The 27,979-nt window shown below is 42.1% G+C and overlaps 1 protein-coding gene across 1 annotated transcript; it reads right to left on the bottom strand.

The window, feature by feature from the left end:
* Positions 1-376: 376 nt before the first annotated feature.
* LOC104106531 (cytochrome P450 76A2-like) lies at positions 377-27,979 on the bottom strand. Its single transcript, XM_070190368.1, has 3 exons — positions 27,778-27,979; positions 1,717-2,330; positions 377-1,146 (listed from the first exon to the last, which is right to left on the bottom strand). Exons 1-3 carry the CDS (start codon positions 27,977-27,979, stop codon positions 517-519), a joined length of 1,446 nt encoding a protein of 481 aa, XP_070046469.1. The 3' UTR covers positions 377-516.

The raw sequence follows: 27,979 nt of genomic DNA, 5'->3' as shown, positions 1-27,979 counted from the left end.
ACACTGCTATATCACATAACTTGATGAGCTGGGATGTCTTGTCTGTAAACGTTATTAGCTTCTGGTTAGTGTGGAGTATCGTGCTTCCAGCAGTCAGCAATTCTTTCAAGAGAAAATACATAAGGTACTAGTAAACGGTAATGCACAAGCTTGTTGATAGTTAAGCATGTGAGCATCTCAGTACTTCGAAGACCCAAAAGCTGTGTTCAATATTTCACAACTTTGCCCCTAAACACCAAGCTTCCCCATGATATTCTAATTTAAATCATGTTCCCATAAAAAAACAAAATATCAGATTTAGCATCAGATAGTTGTTGCTCAAACGAAGCAAGTTCAATATCACAAAGTTATCTTACCAGTTCAATGTCACAAAGTAAAGACATACTCAAATGAAGCCAGTTCAATATCGCAAAGTAAACATATACCAGACCCAAAGAAGGCTTTGAATCTGTATACCCAACCCTTAATAGCAAATGCTATACCTTGCGTTCATTCTGGTTTGCCTTAATCTCAACCTTACTGTAATTTATGTGAATAAGATGTTCTTCTTTTTATTGGTACAGCTTTCAGAGGTTGGACTTTTCTCACCGTTATTCCTATCTTCTCAGTCATATCCATTGAATTAGGAGTAATATTTTCAGGGAGCTCCCAGTCAAATTCTTGGAGCAATGAGCCCAAAGCAAGGTGCAATATGCGATTAGCTAAGGGAAGGCCTACGCACATCTTTCTGCCAGCACCAAATGGTATAAACTCATAACATTGCCCTTTGAAATCAATTTTCGAACAGAGAAACCTCTCAGGCCGAAATGCCAAAGGGTCTTCCCAGAATTCTGGGTCTCTTCCAATTGCCCAGACATTGACAAAGACTTGAGTGTCTTCTGGTATGTCATATCCCATGAAACGCGTGTCTTGAACTGCTCTTCTTGGTAGTAAGAAAGGAATTGGGGGATGCAAACGCAGTGTTCCCTTGATAACAGCTTGCATGTAATGCAACTTATCAATGTCACTCTCCTCTAACTTCCGGTTTCCTACGACTTCTGAGAGCTCTGCCTTCACTTTGGTCATTACTTCAGGATTGTGTAGGAGCTCAGTTAATGCCCATTCTGAACTGCTACTAGTTGTCTCTGACTCACCAATAAACATTTCCTGAAATAATCATATGGTTAGTGGGAGTTTATAAAAAAATAAATCAATATCTCAGAGCAAGCAGTAGAAGAAGGGGATAGAAATCTTATATGCTTAATAATTCACAACATCCACTAATTATTAAAATTCTTTGACCTTGTTCATCTCTTGGAATTTATTGTCCAGTATGATATCTCTATTTCTTTTCCTAATCAAGATTTGAAAAAATGAAGCAAGAAATGACAAAGCTTGTGCAAAATTTATTTCTTCTTTTCTTCCTATGAATCCAAAATTCTCTCTTACCCAATTTTGTCCAATAAAACTTAACTTAATTAAAAACCTCACAGTATATCCATCTAGCACCACCCCGACTTGAATTTCAGCCACTTGGAAGTAAACTCGCTATAGAAAAGCCAGATAACTTATTTGCTACCAGTGGCATACACATGATTTTCCACAAGCGGTGTCACAATTTTTCAAAGTTCGTTTATTCCTTTTTTCTTTTTCTTTGTAGCAAACACATGCCATATTTTATCAGCAAATATGTTGAAATGGAAAAGAGGAAGAGGCTGTCAGTTTTCAAACACTTACCAGTATGAATATGTTAATCTGATGTTCTGATAACTTCGCTGGTTCATCTTTTCCATTACCTTCAAATTCAAGCAACACTTCCACGAAGTCATTCTTTTTTTCTCTTCCTTCCTTTTGCTCTTTCATACGTTCCTTGACAAATGCGGAAGCAACTTCAACTGCCTTTCCCATGTCATGCTCTGACTTTTGTCTTAAACCTTGTAAATCAAGCCATTTAAGACATGGATATATGTCTGAAATATTTGGACGGCCACTCCACTCGATTACTTTTTTCAACGTTGTGAAGAAATCTGAGGCCGTTTTAGACTCTGGATCTACTAAATCATGAGATAACATCAGGTTCCCTATCATGTTAAATGATGCAAGATAGACGAAACGTGATACCTCAACCCCCTTTCCATTTTCCAAAGAGTTTGCTTCCTTATCAATCCATTGTAGCATATAATCAATGCATTTTCTCCTGAGATGCACTGTTTCATTGATTCTTTTGTTTGTGAACATTTCCGTAGTGCATATCCGCCTTAGCATGCGCCAATAAGTTCCATATGGGGCTAAAGCCAAGGAACTGCTATTGTAGTTATGTACCACTTCCAAATCAACATAGGGACATACTCCTAAGTCCAAAATAACCACACGAAGGTATTGGATTCAACAAAACTCAATTCCGGAGCCGTTTATACATGAGTCAACATCCGGTCAACTCTTTTAACTTAAGCTTCCAACCTTGGGACTAAGTGTCCCAATTCATTCCGAAACATCCCCGGAGCCAAACCAACCACCCCGGCAAGTCACATAATCACAAATGGACATAGAATAAGAAATAAATAGTGGAACGGGGCTATAATACTCAAAACGGCCGGCCGGGTCATTGCATTCTCCTCCTCTTAAACAAACGTTCGTCCTTGAATGGGTCTAGAGTCATACCTGGAGTCTTAAATAGGTATGGATAACTACTCCACATCTGCCGTTCGGTCTCCCAAGCAGCCTCCTCGACTGGATGGCCTCTCCACTGAACTTTCACTGAAGCTATATTCTTTGATCTCAACTTTCGAACTTGCCGATCCAAAATGGCCACCAGCTCCACATCATAAGTCAAATCTCCATCTAACTGAACCGTACTGAAGTCCAAAACATGAGTCGGGTCAACGAAATACTTTCGAAGCATGGAAACATGAACTGGGTCACCCGATAGACTAGGTGGCAATGCAAGCTTGTAGGCCACCTCTCCAATCCTCTCAAGTACCTCAAAAGGGCCAATATACCGAGGGCTCAACTTTTCTTTCTTCCCAAACCTCATCACACCCTTCATGGGCGATACTCTGAACAATACCTTCTCTCCCACCATATAAGAAGCATCATGAATCTTCCGATTAGTGTAACTCTTCTATCTAGACTGTGCTGTATGAAGCTGATCCTAAATCAACTTGACTTTCTCCAAGACATCCTGAACCAAATCAGTACCCAAAACCTAGCCTAATCCGACTCAAACCAACCAACTGGAGACCGACACCGCCTCCCATATAAGGCCTCATAAGGACCCATCTAAATACTCGATTGGTAGCTGTTGTTGTAGGCAAACTCTGCAAGCAGTAGAAACTAATCCCAAGAACCCCCGAAATCCGTAACACAAGTGCATATCATATCCTCCAATATCTGAATGGCGCGCTCGGATTGTCCGTCCATCTGGGGGTGGAATGTTGTGCACAACTCAACCCGTGTGCCCAACTCTCGCTGCACTGCTCTCCAAAACTGCGATGTGAACTGCGTGCCCCGATAAGAAATAATGGATACTAGCACACCGTGAAGATGAACAATCTCGCGGATATGGATCTCAGCCACCCGCTCTGAAGAATAGGTAATCATAACTGGAATGACCGTGGGAGCCCAACAATGAAGTCTATGGTAACACGCTCTCATTTCCACTCAAGAATCTCAAGTCTCTGAAGCAAACCGCCCGACCTCTGATGATCGTACTTCACCTGCTGACACTTCAAGTACCGAACCATATACTCCACTATATCATTTTTCATCCTCCTCCACCAGTAGTGTTGCTTCAAGTCCTGATACATCTTGGCGGCACCCGGATGAATGGAATACCGCGAACTGTAGGCCTCATCAAGAATCAACTCATGTAACCCATCCACATTGGGCACAAAAATCTGACCAATCCGCCACATCCATCATCTCCAATAGAAACCTCCTCGGCATCACTATGTTGTATCATGTCCTTAAGCACAAGCAAATAGGGGTCGTTATACTGACGTTCTCTGATGCGCTCATATAAAAAAGACAGAGAAACCACGTAAGCTAGAATCCGACTAGGCTCTGAGACATCTAACCTTAAGAGCTGATTGGCCAAGGACTGAACATCTGATGCTAGTGGTCTCTGACCAACTGGAATATATGCAAGGCCACCTATACTTACCGCCTTTCTACTCGAGGCATCGGCCACTACGTTGGCCTTCCCAGGATGATACAGAATGGTGATATCATAGTCTTTTAGCAATTCCAGCCATCTCCGCTGCCTTATATTTAGATCTTTTTGCTTGAACAAGTGTTGTAGACTCCGATGATCTGTAAATACCTCACAAGACATGTCGTAGAGATAATTCCTCCAAATCTTCAATTCATGAACAATGACTGCCAACTCCAAATCATGAACGGGGTAGTTCTTCTCACGGGACTTCAATTGGCGTGAAGCATAAGCAATCACCCTACCCTCCTGCATCAAGACACACCCAATACCAATCCAAGAAGAATTACAATACACCATATATGAACCCAATGCTGAAGGTAAATCTAGAACTGGAGTTATGGTCAAGGCAGTCTTGAGCTTTTGAAAGCTCTCCTTGCACTCATTAGACTACCTGAATGGGGCACCCTTCTGGGTCAATCTAGTCAAAGGTGCAGCAATAGACGAAAAACCCTCCACAAAATGGCGATAATATCTGGCCAAGCTAAGAAAACTCCGAATCTTAGTAGCTGAAGACGATCTGGGCCAACTCTGGTGTCACGACCCAAAATTCAACTAGTCGTGATGGCACCTAACCCAACCCGCTAGGTAAGACAATTAACAATAAACCACAATATAATGATAATGATGAGAGTCAAAAATAAAATAACTGGATTTTATACAATTCTCCAAGGACTAGTAGTACAAATCATGAGCTTCTAAGACTTAGAGTTTACAAAGCTGGTATGAAATAAATACATCATCTGTTCGAAATGTACATATATAGATTTATAAATCTAAAGCTACTAAGAACAAGAGGCTGCTATAAGCGGAACACAGGTACATCTTAAATGCCAGCTCCTTCCACTCGCAGCAACATTAGCTCCAAAATCTACACGTAAGGACAGAAGTGTAGTATGAGTACAACTGACCCCATGTACTCAATAAGTAACAAACCTAACCTTAGGTTGAAAGCAATGACAAGCTTGGACAACGGTTAGAGTCCAACACCAATAGCCAAGAACAACTCATAACAATATAATAAAAGCAACACAAGTAATAACTCAAAGAAATGATGCTCAGCTCGTTCACAGTTACGGAAAAATATGCATGCTTTTCAGGTATAATACTAAAACCCAAATCTTTCACCGAAATTACCAAAATATGAGTAAATCAAAAAAAATATGATTTTTCCCAAAAACTTTCAACAACAGATTAGATATTTCATTCTCATATAGCATATGGAAATTACATCTCTATGCCTACATGTTAATGTGCATGTGAAAACATGAATGTCACAAAACCGTGTAGCATGAGGAAATGCATCTCTATGCCTGCATGTCAAGTATGCATGTCAAATACAATGCATCACAGTGATGAACTCATGTACACATAATCTAGTAGTACTCAATCTCACTGTCTCGCACTCCCACTCATCACGCTCAATCACTCAATATACTCAGTCACTCAGCTATGTACGATACCTGTGCTCACTGCTAGTATGTCAGATTACGGAGGGGCGGATCCTGCCCAAGCACTAATATAAGCAAACATGGCCTGCTGCGGCGTGCAACCCAATCCCATCATGAATCAATAAAACTTATTGCGGCGTGTAGCCCGATCTATAAAATAATAATATATATAAAGCCAATATGGCCTGCTGCGGCATGTAACCTGATCCACAATATCTCTCACAACACGGCTCTTAGGCCCCAATTCAGTCATTAATCTCTCCAGCCTCTCGGGCTCACAAATCTCATGCCAATCAGCCCAAAAAATGATAATATGATGTGACAACGAAGGATAACAGAGACTAAGATATGATATGCGAATGAATGAATATGACTGAGTATGTAACTGCAATTTAAGCAAATAACTCAACAACATATATGACCTCAGTAGGTCCCAACAGAGTAAGCATTTATATGATTTCTAATATGATTCACAGCTCAATTACTACAACACGTAGAAATTTCATGGATAGAAACAAGATTAGATAACTACATAGTATTAAAAAATCAAATGAGTCATAATTCACACGGTGCACGCCCACACGCCCGTCACATAGCATGTGTGTCACCTCAACACCAAACACATAACTCGTATGTTCATGGATTTATACCCTCAGCACCAAGTTTAGAAGTATTACTTACCTCGAACAAGCCGAATCTAATACCGAGTAAACCAAATAATACTTTAGAAATGCCATCCCGCACGTACCGACCTCTTAATTGCTCGAAACTAGACAAAATCAACTCAAGAACATCAAATAATGCCAAAGAAAATAAACCTAATCGATAAAGGTCGAATCTTTAATCAAAAGCCCAAAGTCAACCAAAACGTCAACGCTGGGCCCGTCTTGGATTCTGAATCCAAGCTTACTCGAGCAAAGCCCAAACCAATACAAGCTCACACGAACAAAAAATGACTCAATCGGAGTCCGATAGCTTAACCAATTCGCCAAAACATCGCTCTTGGGTGTTCATAACCCAAGAGTCCAACCCACACTAGTTGGGTCCCATAACTCCCGAAATACTCCTCCAAAACTCGCCAAATTCAAGTATGTATTTCTTCTAATATAGGAGAACAAACCCCAAAAGGAATCGAGATAAACGCCTCTAACTCATTTTCAATTTTTAAAATATAGGACATAACCGTAGGTCTTGATTTAAGGAATTAAATGGATTTTCAAATAAAATCATGGATTAAAGCTTAAACCAAGGGAATGAATCAAAAGAAAATACTTAAGTTATGGTTTAGACCTTATCCCATGGAAGAAACTTGAAGAACATCCTTGAATTCTCCCAATCCCAAACTTTCAAGATCTGAAAAACTCCAACAACATTAATAGCCAAAAATGCCCAGTTGTTATGTCTCGTTTATTGTGCCAAACGATCCTGAAACTCAATTTTGATGCCCCCAATGGATTTCTCGTAAACTTCCAGTCAAGGTAGGCTTTTGAATCACTCCATTTGACCTTATAATAATGGATATATGTTTGTTGCAATATTTGAAAATAGTGCAAAGTTTTAAATACGAATTTAGTGGCAATGTCGTAATCAATTTGAAAAATCTGGCAACTTAATTCTTAGTAAAATGACCATAAATTTCTGGTACGATGTCTAAACTTGATGATTTCAGTTGCTATGGTTCCAAAATAATGATACAGATATTATGGTTTAGTAGAAACACGAATCAAAGGCTGTTTACTCAATAACCTTTATGCTCAAATCGACGTCGAAACCGAAAACAATCACCATACAATCCAAACTTATCCAAAACTCATCGGAATCTAACCAAACTTTGTGGACATGTCCAAAATCATCATACAAACTTATTGGAATAATTAAAACCCTATTTAGAGTCTGTTTACCCAAAAGTCAAACCTTGGTTAACTCTTCCAACTTAAAGCTTCTAAAACGAGGATCATTCTTCCAAATCAATCCCGAACCGCTCGAAAACTGAAACCAACCATACACACAAGTCATAATACATAATATGAAGCTATTAAAAGTCTCAAACCACCTAATGGAACACTAAAGCTCAAAACGGCCGATCGTGTCGTTACATTCTTCCCCGCTTAAATACACGTTCGTCCTCAAATGTGCCAAGAGTCATTCCAAAGCCATCAAATTTCCATATACCCTCATCATACACATAACCACGGGTGATCCCACATCACCCCAATCCATATAAACCCGACAACACCACCTAATAAAGGATCCTTACTTCAACCTTAGTCCATAAACCTTAAAACCAAAATCCCCAACATCCGGAACTCATTATATGACCCGATTCTTGCATCTATGCACCATATAACTCTGAACAAGCTGTATCAATCCATAACCATATCTCAAGACATAATCACATGATATACCACATAACTCAATTACTCATAGCAATAACTTCCGACTGCAATAGCTGCTCGATAACCAATCCGACACCGGCAACAAACCTTATATCAACTAAAATCTTGTTCTGAACCTTCGTACACTGTCAATGATGAAAGAAACTATAGAAACTCATAACCACCCATAAGATTAACAAGTCGTGGAGCTCTCTTGCCCGATAAGAATCATAGCCAAAATCTAAGCCGACTAGTGACACAATTCTTGCAAACATACCTTAATCAAATTTGATGGTACTCATTTCAGGCACAATAACATCACCTCATCCAGTACAAGCTACTTGAATGACCTATCTCACAAATCCTACTTAGAGCCACATACCATGCAATTCGTGTACCAATAAATAATAACTCAAATATACCCAATGATGGAAAGAGAATGGAAATGAAGAAACCATCCCACCATCTCAACATATACCACCACGAAGCGCAATGCTATCAATCCACCACACAAGGGGAAACATAACACACGAAATAAGCACAAAGGATCATATCCTAGCATAACGTCATTGCAATGTATGACCCAATTTAAACACCCGTCCATATGAAATACCTCAAGCCATAATTCTCAAAATCAACAACCATACACAATACGATAATAAGTACACAAAGTGCATGACCATAACCATGGAGAAGCGAATAACACAATATACCACAACCCGAAAAGACCATAACCTAGGCGCAATCAACCATTCAACACCTCAATAACTATTTCGCTCGAATTCCACTACAAGGCCCAAACTGAACTACATCGGTTGTGCATATAACCAACAAATCACAACCCCTCGTAGCATAGAAGAGATGTAACAAACCGACCGGTCATTTTGAGAGTTGTAGCCCCGTTCTCTTATTTACTACTCATTTTGTGCTTCACAGTTGTTATATGACTTGCCGAGGTAGTTGGTTCAGGTCCGAAAAGGTTTCAGAATGAATTGAGACACTTAGTCTCAAGGTCGAAAGCTTAAGTTGAAAAGGTTGACTAAATATGGACTTATGTGTAGACGACTCTGGAATGGAGTTTTTATGATTTTGTTAGCTCCATTAGGTGATTTTGGACTTGGGAGCGTGTCCGGATTGTGATTTGGAGGTTCGTAGTGGAATTAGGCTTGAAATGGCAAAAGTTGGAAATTTAGAAATTTGACTGAGAGTGGACTTTGTGGATACCAGGCTCGGATTGGGGTTCCGATAGTTGGAGTAGGTCCGTGGTGTCTTTAATAACTTGTGTGCAAAATTTTAGGTCAAGCGGACGTGATTTGATAGGTTTCAGCATCATTTGTAGAAGTTGGAATTTCTTAGTTTTATATAGGCTTGAATTGCGGTGCGATTCATGTTATTGATGTTGTTCGATGTGGTTTGAGAGCTCGAATAAGTTTGTATCATATTTTAGGACTTGTTGGTATAATTGGTTGAGGTACCCGGGGCCACGGGTGGAGTTCAGATGGTTAACAGATCAAATTTGGAGTTTGGATGATTGCTGAAGTTGGGAGTTTACTGGTGTAACAGCACCTGCGGAGCTTTGATCGCAGGTGCGAGTTGGGAAGTGCAGAAGTGGAGTTTGGATTGGGCGCTGTGGAGCACAAATGCAGAATCATATCCGTAGGTGCGGAGGGGAGCTTGGAATCGCTGGTCCGCATATGCGGATGGATTTACGCAGAAGCGCACCCGCAGGAGAGGGATTTGCGACCGCAGAAGCGGTTGGTCGGGATTAAGTGGTTTCCACAGATGCGGATGGCTGACCGCAAAAGCGATACTGCAGGACTGGATTTTTGGTCCGCAGAAGCGAGAAGGCCTGGGCAGATTATTAAAAATGAGGGTTTCGAGATTTTCACCATTTTCAACATTTCAAGCTCGAGATTTGGCGATTTTTGAGAGGCGTTTTGGGGGATTTCTTGAGGTACGTCACTTGTGGTTTAATTTTCTCAATAATTTTGTTTCCTCAATGATTTTCCCGCCTAGATTGTGTGGTTTTAAGGTGTAATATAGGGGTTTGAGGCTAGAGATTTGGAGAGTTTAATTTGGGGATTTGAGTAGCGATTTGATGTCGGATTTTGGTAAATTTGGTATGATTAGACTCGTGGTTGAATGGGCTTCCGAATTTTGTGTCTTTTATTGGATTCTGAGACGTGGGCTCGGGGGCCGTCTTTTGAGTTGATTTTTTATTTTTGATTAATAATTTAGTATTTTCTTATGGAATTGATTCCTTTAGGTCGTGTTGATTCTATCGAACTGTTTATGGCTAGATTCGAGGCATTTGGATGCCGATTTGTGAGGCAAGGTCGTGTTGGAGTAGAGATTTGCACGATAGGAGTGTACCGTAAGAATTGTGACTTGGTCGATTCCATGGAACTGAATAGTTTTCAAATCTTGTTGTTACCCGTATTTTCACCATGTGCTAGATCTATTGAGCTATCAATCATGTTAGACACCCTGCTTAGGCTATATGATGGTACTATTGGGACCCACAATGGTTGTTCTTTGCTATAGAACTAATTGCTTAATCTGTCAATTGTACTCAATCACACTTATTACTTGCATATTATGTCTCAGTCTCTGTTATCTTTACATGTTATATCATATCATCATTGTGGACTGATTATCATGATTCTGGTGAGCCCGAGAGGCTGGAGAGGTTATTGACTGAGTGGGGCTGAGGGTGATGTTTGGCATATTTCGATATGTGTTGATGTTACTTTACCCATGTTTTAACCGCTTCTTGATGTTATTTAATCTTTAAAACGCCCAACATGGTTTAATTATTGGTTTTATGACTAATTAAGTTATGTGTGACGATTTAAGGTGTTTGGAGTGCAAAATATGAAGAAAAGGTGGTCTAGCCAGAGGAAGAAGGGTTGGATGCGTCGCATCCAACCTAGAAAAACTACATCTTTCGTGCACCCTTAGCAGTGAAGTCGGCCCATAGCGTCCACCGTAGCATCCGAAGCTGAGAAGTGGAGGACGAGGTGGATGCGAAGCATCCACCGTAGCATCCGAAGCTGAGAAGTGGAGGACGAGGTGGATGCGACGCATCCACCCTAGCATCAATCCCTGAAGCTGATTTGGATTAGAAATAGGAGAACTTTGGCCCACGACTTTGGTACGCAATATATAAGCCAAAAACGCCTCTTTTAGGTCATCTAACAGATTGGGAAGAGGGAAAAAGCCACGACAAAGCTGTGGAGGCCGGAATTCATCAAGTTTCATCTTTCTCCCACCAAACTTAGTAATTTTTATGTTTCTTTATATGATTTGTTGTTTGGCTACCATGTCTATGTGGAGCTAAACTTCACGTTCTAGGGTTGTGGTTCTTTCATGAATATTGTTATTCGGATATTGATTTTGACTTCTTGATTTATCATATTAGTTTATTTATTCAATCTTGCACTTAATTATTTAATTGCTTGATCACCAATTGAATATTATCTACGAATCTAGAATTGAACTCGAAAGTGGGAATTCTATATTGCATATAGGATTGAGTAGGGCAAGTTCTTGAACTCGGGCATCGGGGAACGGATTCGTGGTTAGGATAGACATATACCTAATTGCCTTGCTTGGTTGATTTACAGGAATTATAAATGCGTTCTTGTTGATTCTAACTCCATAGACATATAGGCGTTAGGTTAGCTTGAATAGGCGAGTAAGAACTCGACAGATTCTTATGAGCAGTAACCCTGTCAACCAATAAGCTAGATAAATTAGTCGGTCAATTCAATTGAAGAATACAATAGGATTGTTAGATAGCCCATAACCCTAGATCGTTTTCATTACATTGATATCATTAAAATCTGCTCTTTCTCTGTTCAAAGTTTATTATTTATATTTTTCTTATTTAATTAGTTTAGAATAAAATATTTTTGGATTTAATTCTTGTTTAGATAATTGGGATAGTCTAATTTAGTTAATAGTTAATCATAAGTCCTCGTGGGTTCGACATCCGACTTTTAGTCACTTTATTACTTGATGACCGCGTATACTTGCGTGAGTGTGTTTGGTCGCAACAGAGGGCCTATTATGAGTGATATTTATGGGATCAAGCTACACGACGCAGCAAGAGTTATTGATTGATGCCAGTATTTGGCTTATTATAGCGCTTGGGATGGATCAGTCCCTCCAGAGTCTGCACACCCACAGTGGGCGCAATGCTAGCAATTATGACATTTGGGCTGGATCTGCCCTGTTTACTTACATTTGGGCTGGATCTGCCCTGTTTAATTGCATGTGGGCTGGATTTGCCCTGTTATATGTTAAGTTTTGTTGTGAAATCTAAAAGAATGTCTAAGTTCTTGTTGAAAACATGTCTAAATTCTTGTACCTTCACTTGTAGAATATAAATATCTGAGATATCATTGTCATATTTTCAGTAACTTTTCGTACTGTTAAATGTTGAAAGTGGACCTTAATAATTGGACTTGTCACTACTTTCAGTCCGAAGGTTAGATTTGTTACTTTTTGAGTTGGTTGTACTCACTCTACATCCTGCACCTGGTGTGCAGATCTAGGTGCTTCCGGTTTTGGCGGTTGTTAATTTGCTGAGGCCAGACCTTCGAAGATCATCAAGGTAGCTGCTTGGCATTCGCAGACTTTGACTCTCCTCCCTTATCTTTCAGTTTATTTATTCTATTTTACTTTTGGACAGTGTACTAGACTTTGTTATTTCATAGATGCTCATGTACTCAGTGACACCCCGGTTTTGGGAAGAATTTATGTATTGAGCTATGATTTTCTATCCCCTTTTAAGAGATTTTCCTCTATTTAAACTGTCTTAGTATCTTTCAAAGATTTAAAGTGTTAGAAATGTCTAAATAGTTGGCTTGCCTAGTACCATGATAGGCACCATCATGACGGGTTGATTTTGGGTCGTGACAAGTTGGTATCAGTGCCTAGGTTTCATAGGTCTCACGAGACACGAGCAAGTTTAGTAGTCTTGTGGATTGGTACGTAGAAGTCTGTCTTATCTTCGAGAGGCTACCGAACCCTTAGGAAATTTCACATTCTTGTATTCTTGTCGTGCAGATTTGTTGATTCTGGAAACTAAACTTCTGTTATTATATTCTCTCACAGATGGTGAGGACACGTGCCACTGGATAGGACGGATAACCACCGGTACCACCAGCTAGGGCCACGAGAGGCCGAGGTCGCGGTAGGGGTCGTGGTAAGGGCAGAGGTGCACCTCGTACGGCAGCTAGGGAAGCACCTGCAGATCCACCGGTTACTACAACTCAGGAGGCACCAACTGTGCCCATTATGACCCCAGGCCTTCAGGAGGCTTTGGCTTAGATTTGGACGGTGTGCACTAGCCTTGCTCAGGCAGTTTTTATTCAGACCGTGCCAGGTGATGCAGGGACTTCAGACGCCAGGGGTATTGCCAGCCCAGCCGATTGTAGCTACTCAGGCCCAGGGTGGGTCCGTTATGAATGATGATAAATAGAGGAGATTAGAGAGAATTGGGAGGCTCCAGCCTCCATCATTCAATGGGCTTGAGTCTGAGAATGCCTAGGACTTCTTGGATAGGTGTCAGTGAATTCTTTGCACTGCAGGTATTTTGGAGACCAGTGGGGTGTCATTCACTACTTTTTAGTTTACTGGGGCTGCCTTCATATGGTGGGAGGCCTATGAGAGGAGCAGGCCAGTCGGTGCTACACCACTATCATGGCGTGAGTTCTCCGTTCTCTTCTTGGAGAAGTTTGTGCCAGCGACCCGTAGGGAGGAATTGCATAGGCAGTTCGAGCAGCTATGCCAGGACGGCCTGTATGTGACCTAGTATGAGATGAGATTTTCATAGTTGACTTGTCACGCAATTTGGTTGGTTCCCACCGAGAGGGAGAGGATTAGGAGTTTTATTGATGGCCTCACCTATCAGTTGCATTTTGCTATGACTCGGGAGAGTGTATCTGGAGTTCAGTTCGATGAGGTAGTTGATATTGCTCGGCGATTATAGTATGTAGTAAGAAGCGTGAGGAGAGAGAGGCCAAGAGGCTTTGTGGATCGGGTGGTTTCAGAGGTGTTCCTTCGAGGGTCAGTTCTACCACGGCAGGGGTCGTCCTTATAGGCCCACTCAGATGTCTCATCCAGTCCATCATGGTGCATGATCCAGTCATGGTTCATACAGTGCTAGACCGAGCCAGTCGTCCCTGAATCCCCTCCCAGCTCAGAGTTTATCTCGCGCAACTTCAGTTCAGGGTTCGTCTGCACCAGGTTCTTCTGGTTCTCGGGGTTCATCTTAGTATTTGCCACCATTTTCCGAGAGAGGATGTTTCGAGTGTGGAGAGTTGGGTCATGTGAAGAGGTTATATCCTCGCCTTATGGGAGGTCTAGTTCAGTAGAGGAGTCAGGCCACGACTTCAACACCAGTTACTTCACCACCCGCCCAACAAGCTCGGGGTGGGGCTTAGGCAGCTAGGGGTCGCCCAAGAGGGGGAGGCCGATCAGGTGGCGAACAGGCCCGATTCTATGCTATTCCTGCCAGGCCAGATGCTGTTATTTCAGATGCAGTGATCACAAGTATCGTCTTAGCATGCCGCATGAATGCTTCTATATTATTTGTCCCTTGTTCGACTTATTCGTATGTATCATCATATTTTGCTCATTATCTGGATATGCCCCATGAGTCCTTAGTCTCATCTGTTCACATATCTATGCCAGTGGGCGATACTATTGTTGTGGACCATGTATATCGGTCATGTGTAATGACTATTGGGGGATTAGAGACTAGGGCTGATCTCTTATTTCTTAGTATGGTTTATTTCGATGTGATCTTGGGTATGGATTGGTTGACTTCGTGTCATGCTATGCTGGATTGTCACGCTAAGACCGTGACATTGGCGATGCCGGGGTTTCCAAGGATCGAGTGGAGAGGTTCTCTAAACTATGTTCCCAGCAGAGTGATTTCATATTTAATGGCCCGGCGGATAGTTGGGAAGGGTTGTTTATCTTATTTGGCCTTTGTGAGGGATGTTGGTGTTGATACCCCTACTATTTCTTCTATTTCGGTGGTACGAGACTTTTCGGATGTGTTTCCTGCGGACCTATTGGGCAGGTCGCTCGACATAGATATTGACTTTGGTATTAACTTGGTGCCGGGCACTCAGCCTATTTCTATTCCTCCGTATCATATGGCACCAACTGAGTTGAAGGAATTGAAAGAACAACTTCAGGAACTTCTTGATATGGGGTTTATTAGGCCTAGTGTGTCGCCTTGGGGTGCACCAGTTTTGTTTGTGAGGAAGAAGGGTGGCACTATATGGATGTGCATCGACTATAGGCAGTTGAACAAAGTTACAATTAAGAACAAGTATCCTTTAACGTGTATTGATGATCTATTTGACCAGCTTCAGGGAGCGATGATGTTCTCTAAGATTGATTTAAGGTCTGGGTATCACTAGTTGAAGATTCGGAACTCGGATATTCTAAAGACAACATTCAGGACCCGTTATGGCCATTATGAGTTCCTTGTGATGTCTTTTGGGCTGACCAATGCCCCAACAACATTCATGCATATGATGAATAGTGTATTTCAGCCTTATCTTGACTCGTTTGTCATAGTATTCATTGATGATGTCCTAGTGTACTCTTGTAGCAAGGAGGAGCATGCCCAACATTTGAAGATTGTGTTGCAGCGGTTGAGGGAGGAGAAGCTTTATGCCAAGTTCTCCAAGTTTGAGTTTTGGCTTAGTTCAGTGGCATTCATGGGGCACGTGGTGTCCAGTGAGGGGATTCATGTGGATCCGAAGAATATTGAGTCGGTTCAGAGTTGGCTCAGACCGTCCTCAACTACGGAGATTCAGAGCTTTCTCGGCTTGGCCGGTTATTATCGTCGCTTTGTGGAGGGTTTCTCATCTGTTGCATTGCCTTTGACCAAATTGATCCAGAAGGGTGCTACTTTCAGGTGGTTGAATGAGTGTGAAGAGAGCTTTTAGAAGCTCAAGACTGCCTTGACCACAGCTCCAGTTCTAGTTTTGCCTTTAGCTTCAGGTTCTTATACAATGTATTGTGATGCTTCTCAGATTTGTATTGGGTGCGTCTTAATGCATGGAGGTAGAGTGATTTCTTATGCTTCACGTCAGTTGAAGCCTCATGAGAAGAATTACCTTGTTCATGATTTGGAGTTGGTTGCCATCGTTCATGCATTGAAGATTTGGAGGCATTATCTCTACGATATGTCTTGTGAGGTATTTACGGATCATCGGAGCCTCCAGCATTTGTTCAAACAAAGGGATCTAAATTTAAGGCAGCAGAGATGATTGGAGTTACTAAAGGACTATGATATCACTATTCTGTTTCATCCCGGGAAGGTCAATGTTATGGCCGATGCCTTGAGTAGAAAGGCGGTGAGTATGTGTAGCCTTGCATTCATTCCTGTTGGTGAGAGACTGCTTGTAGTTGATGTTCAAGCCTTGGCCAACCAGTTCATGAGATTAGATGTTTCGGAGCCCAGCCGGGTTCTAGCTTGTGTGGTTTCTTGGTCTTCCTTATATGATCGCATCAAAGAGCGCCAATATGATGATCCACATTTGCTTGTCCTTAATGACACGGTTCAGCACGGTGATGCCAGGGATGTTACTATTGGGGATGCTTGGGTGTTGAGGATACAGAGTCGGGCTACGTGAGTTGATTCTTGAGGAGGCCTACAGTTCGCGGTATTCCATTCATCTAGGTGCCGCGAAGATGTACCAGGACTTGAGGCAACATTATTGGTGGAGGAGAAAGAAGAAGGATATAGTTGGGTTTGTATCTCGGTGCCTTAACTATCAATAGGTGAAGTATGAGCATTACATACCGGGTGGATTGCTTCAGAGGCTAGAGATTCCAAAGTGGAAGTGGGAGCATATCTCCATGGATTTTGTAGTTGGGCTCCCATGGACTCCGAGGAACTTTGATGCTATTTGGGTGATTATGGATCGACTGACCATGTTCGCGCACTTTATTCCAGTTGGGACTACCTATTCTTCAAAGCGGTTGGCTGAGATTTACATCGCTAGATTGTTCGCCTTCACGGCGTGCCTGTGTCCATCATTTAAGATCGGGGAATGCAGTTTACAGCGCGATTTTGGAGAGCCGTGCAACGAGAGTTGGGCACCCAGGTTAAGTTGAATACATAATTTCACCCTTAGATGAACGGACAATCCGAGCGCACTATTAAAATATTGAAGGATATGCTACGCGCTTGTGTCATAGATTTTGGGGGTCCTTGGGATCAGTTTCTACCACTGGGTTTGCCTACAACAACAGCTACCGGTCGAGCATTCATATGGCTCCGTATGATGCTTTGTATGGGGACGGTGTCAATCTACGGTGGGTTGGTTTGAGCCGGGTGAGGCTAGGCTATTGGGTACTGACTTGGTTCAGGATTCTTTGGACAAGGTTAAATTAATTCAGGATCGGCTTTGCACGGCGCAGTCCAGACATAAGAGTTATGTCGATAGGGTGGTTCGTGATGTTTCTTTCATGGTTGGAGAGAAGATACTGCTCAAGGTTTCACCATGAAGGGTGTTATGAGATTCGTGAAGAAGGGAAAGTGGAGCCCTCGGTATATTGGGTCGTCTGAGGCACTTCGGAGGATTGGAGAGGTGGCTTACAAGCTAGGCTCGCCACCTAGTTTGTCGAGTGTGCATCGAGTGTTTCATGTTTCTATACTTCGAAATTATGTCGGCGATCCGTCTCATGTTTTGGATTTCAACACGGTTCAGTTGGATGAGGATTTGACTTATGATGTGGAGTCGGTGACCATTTTGGATCGGCAGGTTCGAAGTTGAGGTCAAAACACATAGCTTCGGTGAAGGTGTAGTGGAGAGGTCAGCCTGTTGAGGAGGCTACTTGGGAGACCTAGCGGGAGATGTGGAGCAAATATCCATGCCTATTTAAGACTCTAGGTACATTTTTAGACCTGTTCGAGGACGAACGTTTGTTTAAGAGGGGGAAGATGTAATGACCCAGCCGGTCATTTTGAGAGTTGTAGCCCTGTTCCCCCATTTACTGCTTATTTTGTGCTTTACAGTTGTTATATAACTTGTCAGGGTAGTTTGTTCGGGTTCGGAAAGGTTTCAGAATGAATTGAGACACTTAGTCTCAAGGTCGAAGCTTAAGTTGAAAAGGTTGACCGGATATGGATTTATGTGGAGATGACTTCACAATGGAGTTTTGATGGTTCTATTAGCTCCGTTGGGTGATTTTGGACTTGGGAGCGTGTCCAGATTGTGATTTGGAGGTCCGTAGTGGAATTAGGCTTGAAATGGAAAACGTTGGAAATTTAGAAGTTTGACCGAGAGTGGACTTTGTGGATACCGGGCTCGGATTGGGGTTCCGGGAGTTGGCGTAGGTCCGTGGTGTCATTTTTGACTTGTGTGCAAAATTTGAGGTCAATCTGACGTGATTTGATAGGTTTCGGCATCGTTTGTAGAAGTTAGAATTTCTTAGTTTTCATTAGGCTTGAATTGGGGTGTGATTCGTGTTGTTAATGTTGTTCAATATGGTTTGAGGGCTCGACTAAGTTCGTATCGTATTTTAGGACTTGTTGGTATAATTGGTTGAGGTCCTGGGGGCCTCAGGTGGAGTTCGGATGGTTAACGGATCAAATTTGGAGTTTGGATGATTGCTGAAGCTGGGAGTCTGCTGGTGTAATTGCACCTGCGGAGCTTTGATCGCAGGTGCGAGCTCGGAAGTGCATAAGAGAAGTTTGGACTAGGGGTTGTGGAGCGGATGCAGAATCATATCCGCAGGTGCGGACTTGCGCCTGCGCGTGGAGGATCACATAAGCGGATGGGAGCTTGGAGTCATTGGTCCGCAGATACGGATAGATTTATGCAGATGCGCACCCGAAGGAGCGGGATTTGCGACCGCAGAAGCGGTTGGTCGGCATTAAGTGGTTTCCGCAGATGCGGATGGCTGACCGCAAAAGTGGTACCGCAGGAGCAGATTTTTGGGCCGCAGAAGCGAGAAAGCCTGGGCAGATTATTTAAAACAAGGCTTCCGAGATTTTCACCATTTTAAACATTTCAAGCACGGGATTTGGCGATTTTTGAGAGGATATTTGGGGGATTTCCTGAGGTAAGTCACTTGTGGTTTAATTTGCTCAATAATTTTGTTTTCCCATTGATTTTCTGCCTCGATTTTGTGGTTTTAAGGTGTAATTTGGGGTTTTTAGGCTAGGGATTTGGAGAGTTTAATTTGGGGATTTGAGTGGAGATTTGATGTTGGAATTTGGTAAATTTGGTATGATTAGACTCGTGGTTGAATGGGCTTCCGGAGTTTGTGACTTTTATCGGATTTCGAGACGTGGGCTCGGGGCCGGCTTTTGAGTCGACTTTTTGATTTTTGATTAATAACTTAGTATTTTCTTATGGAATTGATTCCTTTATCCCGTGTTGATTGTATCGAACTGTTTGTGGGTAGATTCGAGGTATTTGTAGGTCGATTCGCGAGGCAAGGGCGTGTTGGAGTTGAGATTTGCACGATGTGAGGTAAGTAACACTTCTAAGCTTGGTTCTGAGGGTATGAAGCCCCGAATTTTGTGTTATGTGATTGGTGTTGAGGTGACACATGTGCTAAGTGACGGGCATGTAGGCATGTACCGTAAGAATTGTGACTTGGTCGATTTCATGGAACTGAATAGTTGTCAAATCATGCTGTTACCCGTATTTTCACCATATGTTAGATCTATTGAGCTTTCGATCATGTTAGAAACCCTGCTTAGGCTATACGATAGTACTATTGGGACCCACATTGGTTGTTCTTTTCAATAGAACTAATTGCTTAATCTCTCAATTTGTACCCAGTCACAGTTATTACTTGCATATTATGTCTGAGTCTCTGTTGTCTTTACATGTTATATCATATCATCATTGTGGACTGATTATCATGATTCTGGTGAGCCCGAGAGACTGGAGAGGTTTTTGACTGAGTGGGGCTGAGGGCCTATTGTGAGTGATATTTGTGGGATCGGACTACACGACGCAGCAGGAGTTATTGATTGATGCTAATATTTGGCTTATTATAGCGCTTGGGCTGGATCGTCCCCTCCGGAGTCTGCACACCCACAGTGGGCGCAATGCTAGCAGTTATGACATTTGGGCTGGATCTGCCCTGTTTACTTGCATTTGGGCTGGATCTGCCATGTTTAATTTCATGTAGACTGGATTTGCCCTATTATATGTTAAGTTTTGTTGTGAAATCAAAAAGCATGTCTAAGTTCTTGTTGAAAACATGTCTAAATTCTTGTACCTTCACTTGTAGAATATAAATATCTTAGATATCATTATCATATTTTCAGTAACTTTTCATACTGTTAAATGTTGAAAGTGGACCGTAATAATTGGACTTGTCACTACTTTCAGTCCGAAGGTTAGATTTGTTACTTTTTGAGTTGGTTGTACTCACTCTACATCCTGCACCTGGTGAGCAGATCTAGGTGCTTCCGGTTTCGACGGTTGTTGATTTGCTGAGGCCAGACCTTCGGAGATCTTCGAGGTAGCTGTTTGGCATTCGCAGACCTTGACTCTCCTCCCTTATCTTTCAGTTTATTTATTCTATTTTACTTCTGGACAATGTACTAGACTTTATTATTTCATAGATGCTCATGTACTCAGTGACACCCCGGTTTTGGGAAGAATTTATGTATTGAGCTATGATTTCCTATCCCCTTTTAAGAGATTTTGCTCTATTTAAACTGTCTTAGTATCTTTCAAAGATTTAAAGTGTTAGAAATGTCTGAATAGTCGGCTTGCCTAGTACCATGATAGGCACCATCATGACGGGTTGATTTTGGGTCGTGACAGTAACACATAGAACATTTCAGAACACGAACAAGCTCAACGTCAACCGAATGACACACCTTTCAGCAATAATGGTGCTGAGTCAACAAATCCAGCCCGGTGTAGAATGCACATCCTCATTAGGAATACCAATGGGCCCCCAAATCAACTGTGGTCATCCCCAAATGGATAAATGGCCCTCCAAAAGTCCACAATGACCTAACCATAGCACGTACTACCATCTAGCTAACTTTGGCCACATCTTCACAGTCCGCAACCCCGGAATAATCTGCTTCAGAGAGCTCAAGTCTCTAAATCCATAGAACACATGAATCACCATAGCCGATCCCAACTCCACTAGTTGAATGACTTTTCACTCCCCGAACTCTAGGAGCGCGACCGGCGCTCAACTGAGTGAACCCGGTCAAGCAAACCTGTTAGATACCTTCTACCCAAACTCATTTATGAATACAGAGAATACATATTTTCGTTAATTATACGATAATGAGACCATGTGTACAATACCAATTCATTACCATTAGTTACTTCATTTTAAGGTCGTAAATTACACACACATTTTTCATGGTCTGAAGTAGAACGAGTAATTCAAACACAACATAACAATGTTTGACTTCCCCATCACCAATATACAACCCACACTATGTCTACGGAGCCTCCAATAGATACAAAAGAGTACTATGATAATGCCGGCAACAAGACCCCGGTTATACCTCAAGCACAATACACAAGAAACAAAAGATACATGACCCTGAAATGAAGTGGGGCTCACCAAGTCAGCTGGGAAGAGGATGTACCACTATCACTGATCAATGTCTTCTGCTGTGGAACCACCTGCATCCATTAAAGATGCAGCACCCCCAGCAAAAGGGACGTTAGTACATGTCGAATAGTACTAGTATGAAAACAAAAACATCTATTCAAGAATTTGGAAATACAACATGAATATTATGAATCATGGTAACAATTATAGGGCTCAGATAGCCATAAAAGTCAAACAGATTTGTTAAGACCTTCTAATAACATTTACAAATTTCCAGTCGGGGGTTCTCTACAACTACCTTTACATAGAGCGGCTTTGCCGCCTCACCCCAATATATGCAGGTGGAGCACTCAGAATACAAGAAACACTACACAAAGCGGCACCGCCGCCTCACCCCAATGTACGCGGGTGGAGGTGTATTCCACTATACCCAAGCTTTACACAAAGCGGCCTTGCCGCCTCACCCCGATGTATGCAGGTAAAGGTGTATTCCACAATACCAAAACTCTACACAATGTGGCCTTGCCACCTCACCCCAATGTATGCGGGTGGAGGTGTATTCCCAATCACAATCTCTACATAATTTAGCATCACCATTTTCATTTGAAACACGACTTGAATTTGTAATATTTAGACATACAATCCATACCTTGAACACATTCTCACAATAGTGACACAACACAACAATAATATGTGGAACACGCGCAGAGCATATATCTCTTGTCACAAAGCTAATTCGGAATATTTGATTCGTGGTGAACAACTTGAAACTTACAAGCATAACGTGGGGTTCAATTCTAAGAGAAGGGTTTATCCACCATACCTCAATTGAGCTTCCTTAAACTCTAAAATGATCCGGAAATCTTAGCATCTTCGATCTATTTTAGAAATGTAACAAATTGAACCCCAGACTATGCATCCTAAAGTTGAAACCGGTAGGCAGAAGGCCGTTTAGGGGAGTAAACATGAGTTGAAGCGCTGTTAGGGTAACTGATTGAAGCAGAAAATCATGGTAGTGACCGGAAAAGATGATTAAAATAACTTATTATAATATGATGAATAAGGATAATAGACATAGAGATTAAAAGGAATATGTTTTAGTAAATCATATGATAGCTCATTTGAGCATTGTATCAAACACTAGGTGTGCATTCAGGTTTCAAGGTCCTTTTATGGAGGATTCCATCATCCCACAACCCATTCTTTATTATTTTTTGCTCAACAATCTTCCTACACCCCTTGATAACACATGCATGCAAAATAACCAACTCTCATACCCAAATATTATCTTGCTAGTTACCCATTTTCTAGTTAACTTTCGAAATGATGGGTTAGGGTGTAAAATTTTACCTCTAGGATGAAGACCGAGTTTTCCTTGTTAATCTTCCAAGATTCGAGCAAAAACAGAATAACAAATTGTTGAAGAACTCTCTCCCACTCTAGGGCACTCTTTAACCCTCAAAATATCAAGTTTTTGCTTAAACGATGGTACATATTGACTATTTAACGAAGTAGGGTCGGGTTATAAAAACCCAAAAATGAAGCTCCGGAACAGGATCTGCGGTCGCATATGTGACCGCATAATGCATTTGTGGTCTGCGAAATGAACCACATAATTGCCCTCCGGAACTGGGCAAAATTAACTCAGTCTGCAGTAATTATACGACCCGAATACATGTTCTGCGGTCGCATAATGCATCGCATAACTGGTCTCCGATCGCATAATGCGCCACAAACTAGATCTCCAAACTTGCCTAAGCTTCTTCACTCTCCGGCCATTATGCGGTCCGCAGAGTGATTATGCGACCGCATTGTGGGCTGCAGAAATGTTTTCTGCCCAAAATTTTTCTTTACTCACCAGTGCATTTGGTCAACCCAAAATTTCCGAGCCTACTTCGGCACCACGAAACCTTAAATTCCTTTACGAAATTTTATGGGGCCTTACGGCTCGCAAGCTCGTCGCGAAGAATTTCTACAATCCTCAAATACGTAAACCTACTTCGGCACCACAAAACCTTAAATTCATTTACGAAATTTTACTGGGCCTTACTTTCTCCCCCACTTAGGATCATTCGTCCTCGAATGAGGGTAAAAATTCGTCATTAGCATTCAATGTGGCCCAATTGTTTATTCACACACACCAGTAGTTTCAAAATTTGGCTTACTCCTTAAATTTCCAAATATTTTGCCAGAGTCTCCCCTATAACTGGGCCTATCCACCTATCAGAGAATCTCAGAAACCAATCCTAACAACATATACATAACCGATGATGCAATATAACCCAAGAACAACACCAACTGTGGCGTCATAAGCAATATATTACCAGAAAAGGAACACCCTTAACATCAACTGTATAAATAATACATAATTCATAGAAGGTAACTCTTTGAATTTTCATAGAACACAACTTTATAAATATATGGCTATTCAAACAAATAAGGATACTTTTTCTTCATTTCTTCCTCGGCCTCCCTAGTAGCCTCTTCAACCCTTTGGTTTCACCATAGCACTTTCACTGAGGCAATTTTTTTATTTCTCAACTTTCGGACTTGCCGATCAATAATAGAAACTAGAATCTCTTCATAAGTCAATTTCTCATTAACCTCAATAGTCTCAACTGGAACAATCAGTGTCGGGTCTCCAACTACTTTCTTCAACATAGACACATGAAACACCGGGTGCACTAATGACATCTTAGGTGGTAGCTCAAGCTTGTACGCCACCTCACCGATCCTCTGAATGATTTTGTAAGGTCCGACATACCTCAGACTCAATTTCCCTTTCTTACCAAATCGCATTACACCTTTTATTGGGGGAAACCTTCAAGAATACCCAATCATCTTCTTTGAACTCTCGATCCCTACGATGAACATCCGAATAGGACTTCTGACAACTCTGAGCAGTCTTCAACTTCTCCTTAATGATCTTAACTTTTTCCATATCTTGATGCACAAGGTCTGGCCCTATCAACTCTGCTTCCCTAATCTCGAACCACCCAATGGGAGATCTACATCTCCTTCCATATAAAGCCTCAAACGGTGCAATCTGAATGCTAGCATGATAACTATTGTTGTAGGCAAATTCTATGAGTGGAAAATGATTATCCCAGCTACCTTTGAAGTGTAGAACACAAGCGCGCAACCTATCCTTAAGCGTCTGAATAGTCCGCTCTGCCTGCCCATCAGTCTGCGGGTGAAAGGTTGTACTAAGATTCACCTGAGTACCCAAACCTTGCTGAAATTTCTTCCAAAAATTAGCCGTGGACTGTGCCCCCCGATCAGAAATTATAAAAACTGGAGTCCCATGCAATCTGACTATTTCTTTGATATAAATCTGTGCATACTGTTCCGCTATATCGGTAGCCTTAACCGGAAAGAAGTGTGTTGATTTTGTGAGTCGATCCACAATCACCCAAATCGAATCAAACTTATGAGAAGTACGAGGTAATCCTACCACAAAGTCCATATTAATCATTTCCCACTTCCGCATTGGAATTTCTATGTTCTATGCCAGCCCACCGGACCTTTGGTGTTTGACCTTCACTTGCTGACAATTTGAACATCTCGCCATAAAGTCCGCTACATTCCTCTTCATACTATTCCACCAATAGATTTCCTTAAGATCACGATACATTTTTGTAGAGCCCAGAGGCACGGAATACCTAGAATTGTGAGCTTCAATCATGATTCTTTCCCGGAGACCATCCACGTTTGGAACACATAGTTTCCCTTGGTACCTTAGTGTACCATCATCCATGCCAAGAGAAAAGGCCATGGTCTTATGTTTATGAATCCCCTATTTTAGTTGTGCCAACAATGGATTTTTGTATTGCTTCTCCTTGACTTCCACAACAAGTGATGATTCAACCTTGTTTTGCACAATCATCGCTCCTCCACTAGAGTCCGCAAGACGAACTCCCAAACTAGTCAATCAATGAACTTCCTTGGACAATGGCCTTTGATATGCCTCCAAGTGTGCTAAACTACCCATAGATTTCCTACTAAGAGCATCCGCCACAACATTAGCCTTCCCCGGATGATATAGAATATCAATGTTGTAGTCCTTGAGTAACTCAAGCCATCTTCTCTGTCTCAGATTCAATTCCTTTTGCTTGAAAATATATTGAAGGCTCTTATGGTCCGTGAATATATCCACATGGATCCCATATAAATAATTAAGCCAAATTTTCAATGGAAATACCACCTCTGCAAGTTCTAAGTCATGCGTTGGATAGTTCTTTTCCTGATTCTTGAGTTGCCTAGAAGCATAATCTATCACCTTGCCATGTTGCATTAATACACACCCAAGCCCGATTCTTGAAGCATCACAATATACCACAAATCCATCTATACCCTCTGGTAGGGTCAACACTGGTGCCGTAGTCAATCTTGCTTTCAAATCCTGGAAGCTCCTTTCACAACCATCTCACCATTGGAACTTAACTGCCTTTTGCGTCAATTTAGTAAACGGAGAGGCAAGGGTAGAAAACCCCTCCACAAATTTTCTGTAATACCCAGCTAAGCCTAAGAAACTGCGAATCCCTATTGGAGTTGTAGGCCTTGGCCAATTCTTCACAGCCGTAATTTTCTGAGGATCAACCTTAATTCCTTCACTAGAGAGGACATGCCCCAAGAATTTGACAGATTCAAGCCAAAATTCACACTTTGAAAACTTTGCATATAACTAGTGCTGATATAAGGTTTGCAGAACCACCCTGAGATGATCGGCATGGTCCTCTCGGTTGCGTGAATATACAAGGATATCGTCAATGAACACTATCATGAAAGAGTCGAGGAATGACTTGAAAACTTGGTTCATAAGATACATGAAAGCTGCCGGGGCATTTGTTAGCCCAAAAGACCATTACCAGAAATTTAAAGTGCCCATACCGGGTTCTGAAAGCTATTTTCGGAATATCCTGCTCCCTGATCTTCAATTGGTGATATCCGGATCTTAAATCGATCTTGGAGAAGTACCTAGCACCCCGCAACTGGTCAAACAAGTCATCTATCCTTGATAGTGGGTACTTATTCTTGATTGTGACCTTGTTAAGCTGCCGATAGTAAATACACATTCTTAGTGACCCATCTTTCTTACTTACAAAAAGGACCGGTGCGCCCCAAGGCGACACACTCGGCCGGATGAAACCCTTTTCTAACAAATCTAATAATTGTTCCTTTAGCTCCTTCAATTCTGCCGGTGCCATTGTATAGGGCGGAATAGATATAGGCTGTGTGTTTGGCATCACATCAATCCCAAAATCAATCTCCTTGTCTAGTGGAATCCCAGGAAGTTCATCCGAAAAAACTCCCGAAAATTCATTCACAACAGGCATGGACTCAAGTGTAGGTGTCTCAGCATCGGTGTCCATTACCCGGACCAAATGGTAGGTACAACCCTTGTTAATCATCTTCGTAGCCTTAAGGTAAGAAATAAACCTACCCTTCGGCACCGCACCATCCCCCTTCCACTCAATAACTGGCTCATTTGGAAATTCGAACCTAATGGTCCTGGTTCAGCAATCAAGCTTGGAAAAACATGAATATAGCCAGTCTATCCCCATTATCACATCAAAATCGACCATCCCTAGTTCAATGAGATTGACCATGGTGTTCCGACCACGCAACGTGACAACACAATCCCTATAAACCCGCGCGGCCAAAATAGACTCGCCAACCGGAGTAGATACAGAGAACGACCCATGAAGTTGTTTTGGTTCTATCCAAAATTCCATAGCAACATAAGGAGTGACATATAACAAAGTGGAACAGGGATCAATAAGAGCATATACATCATGAGATTGGACAGACAATATACATGTGACAACATCTGGAGAAGCTTCTGAATCCCTACACCTCCGCATAACATAAAATCTACCGGGTCCTCCCGAATTCTGGGCACCACCCCTAGCTGCACCACGCCCTACGGGTGCTGGGATGCCTCAAGCTGGAGGTGATATAGATGTAGTAGCTGCAGAATTAGCTGGTTGCGGCGTACCTCTGTGCATGATCCGGCAGGATGAATGTGCCCCTCACACCGCTCCATAGCATATAGGTAGGTCTATGAAGAAGGCCCCAAAATGCATCCTCTCACACTTAGGGCATGGGAGCCTCCGCTGCTGCTGGAATCTTCCTCCAGGCGGACCCTGCCGGTGGGGTCCCCTATTGCCCTGACTGGGTCCAAATGACTGTGCACTCATTGAAGACTGAGCGACTGATTGAGATAGTCCTGATGACCCTCCCCTGAATGCCGACCTGCCACCACCACCACCAGAAGAACCACCAAAGTTGCTCGTGGATGGGGCCTTGCTACTACTCTGATGCTCCATTCTATTCTTTAATTTGCGGGTCTCTGTGGCTTGAGCAAATGCCACCAT

This window comes from Nicotiana tomentosiformis, chromosome 12, assembly GCF_000390325.3.
Source record: "Nicotiana tomentosiformis chromosome 12, ASM39032v3, whole genome shotgun sequence".
In the NCBI taxonomy this organism is placed as follows: domain Eukaryota; kingdom Viridiplantae; phylum Streptophyta; class Magnoliopsida; order Solanales; family Solanaceae; genus Nicotiana; species Nicotiana tomentosiformis.
This window is presented reverse-complemented; position numbering and strand designations above follow the sequence as displayed.

What these genes read in the sequence shown, in the direction of transcription:
- LOC104106531 (XM_070190368.1), bottom strand. Translation starts at nt 27,979, where the DNA reads ATGGTGGCATTTGCTCAAGCCACAGAGACCCGCAAATTAAAGAATAGA. An exon ending in TGCACAGTCATTTGGACCCA is followed by an intron (nt 2,331 to 27,777) that starts GTCAGGGCAATA and finishes TTTTGGACTTAG; the next exon opens with GAGTATGTCCCTATGTTGAT. An exon ending in AGATTAACATATTCATACTG is followed by an intron (nt 1,147 to 1,716) that starts GTAAGTGTTTGA and finishes TGATTATTTCAG; the next exon opens with GAAATGTTTATTGGTGAGTC.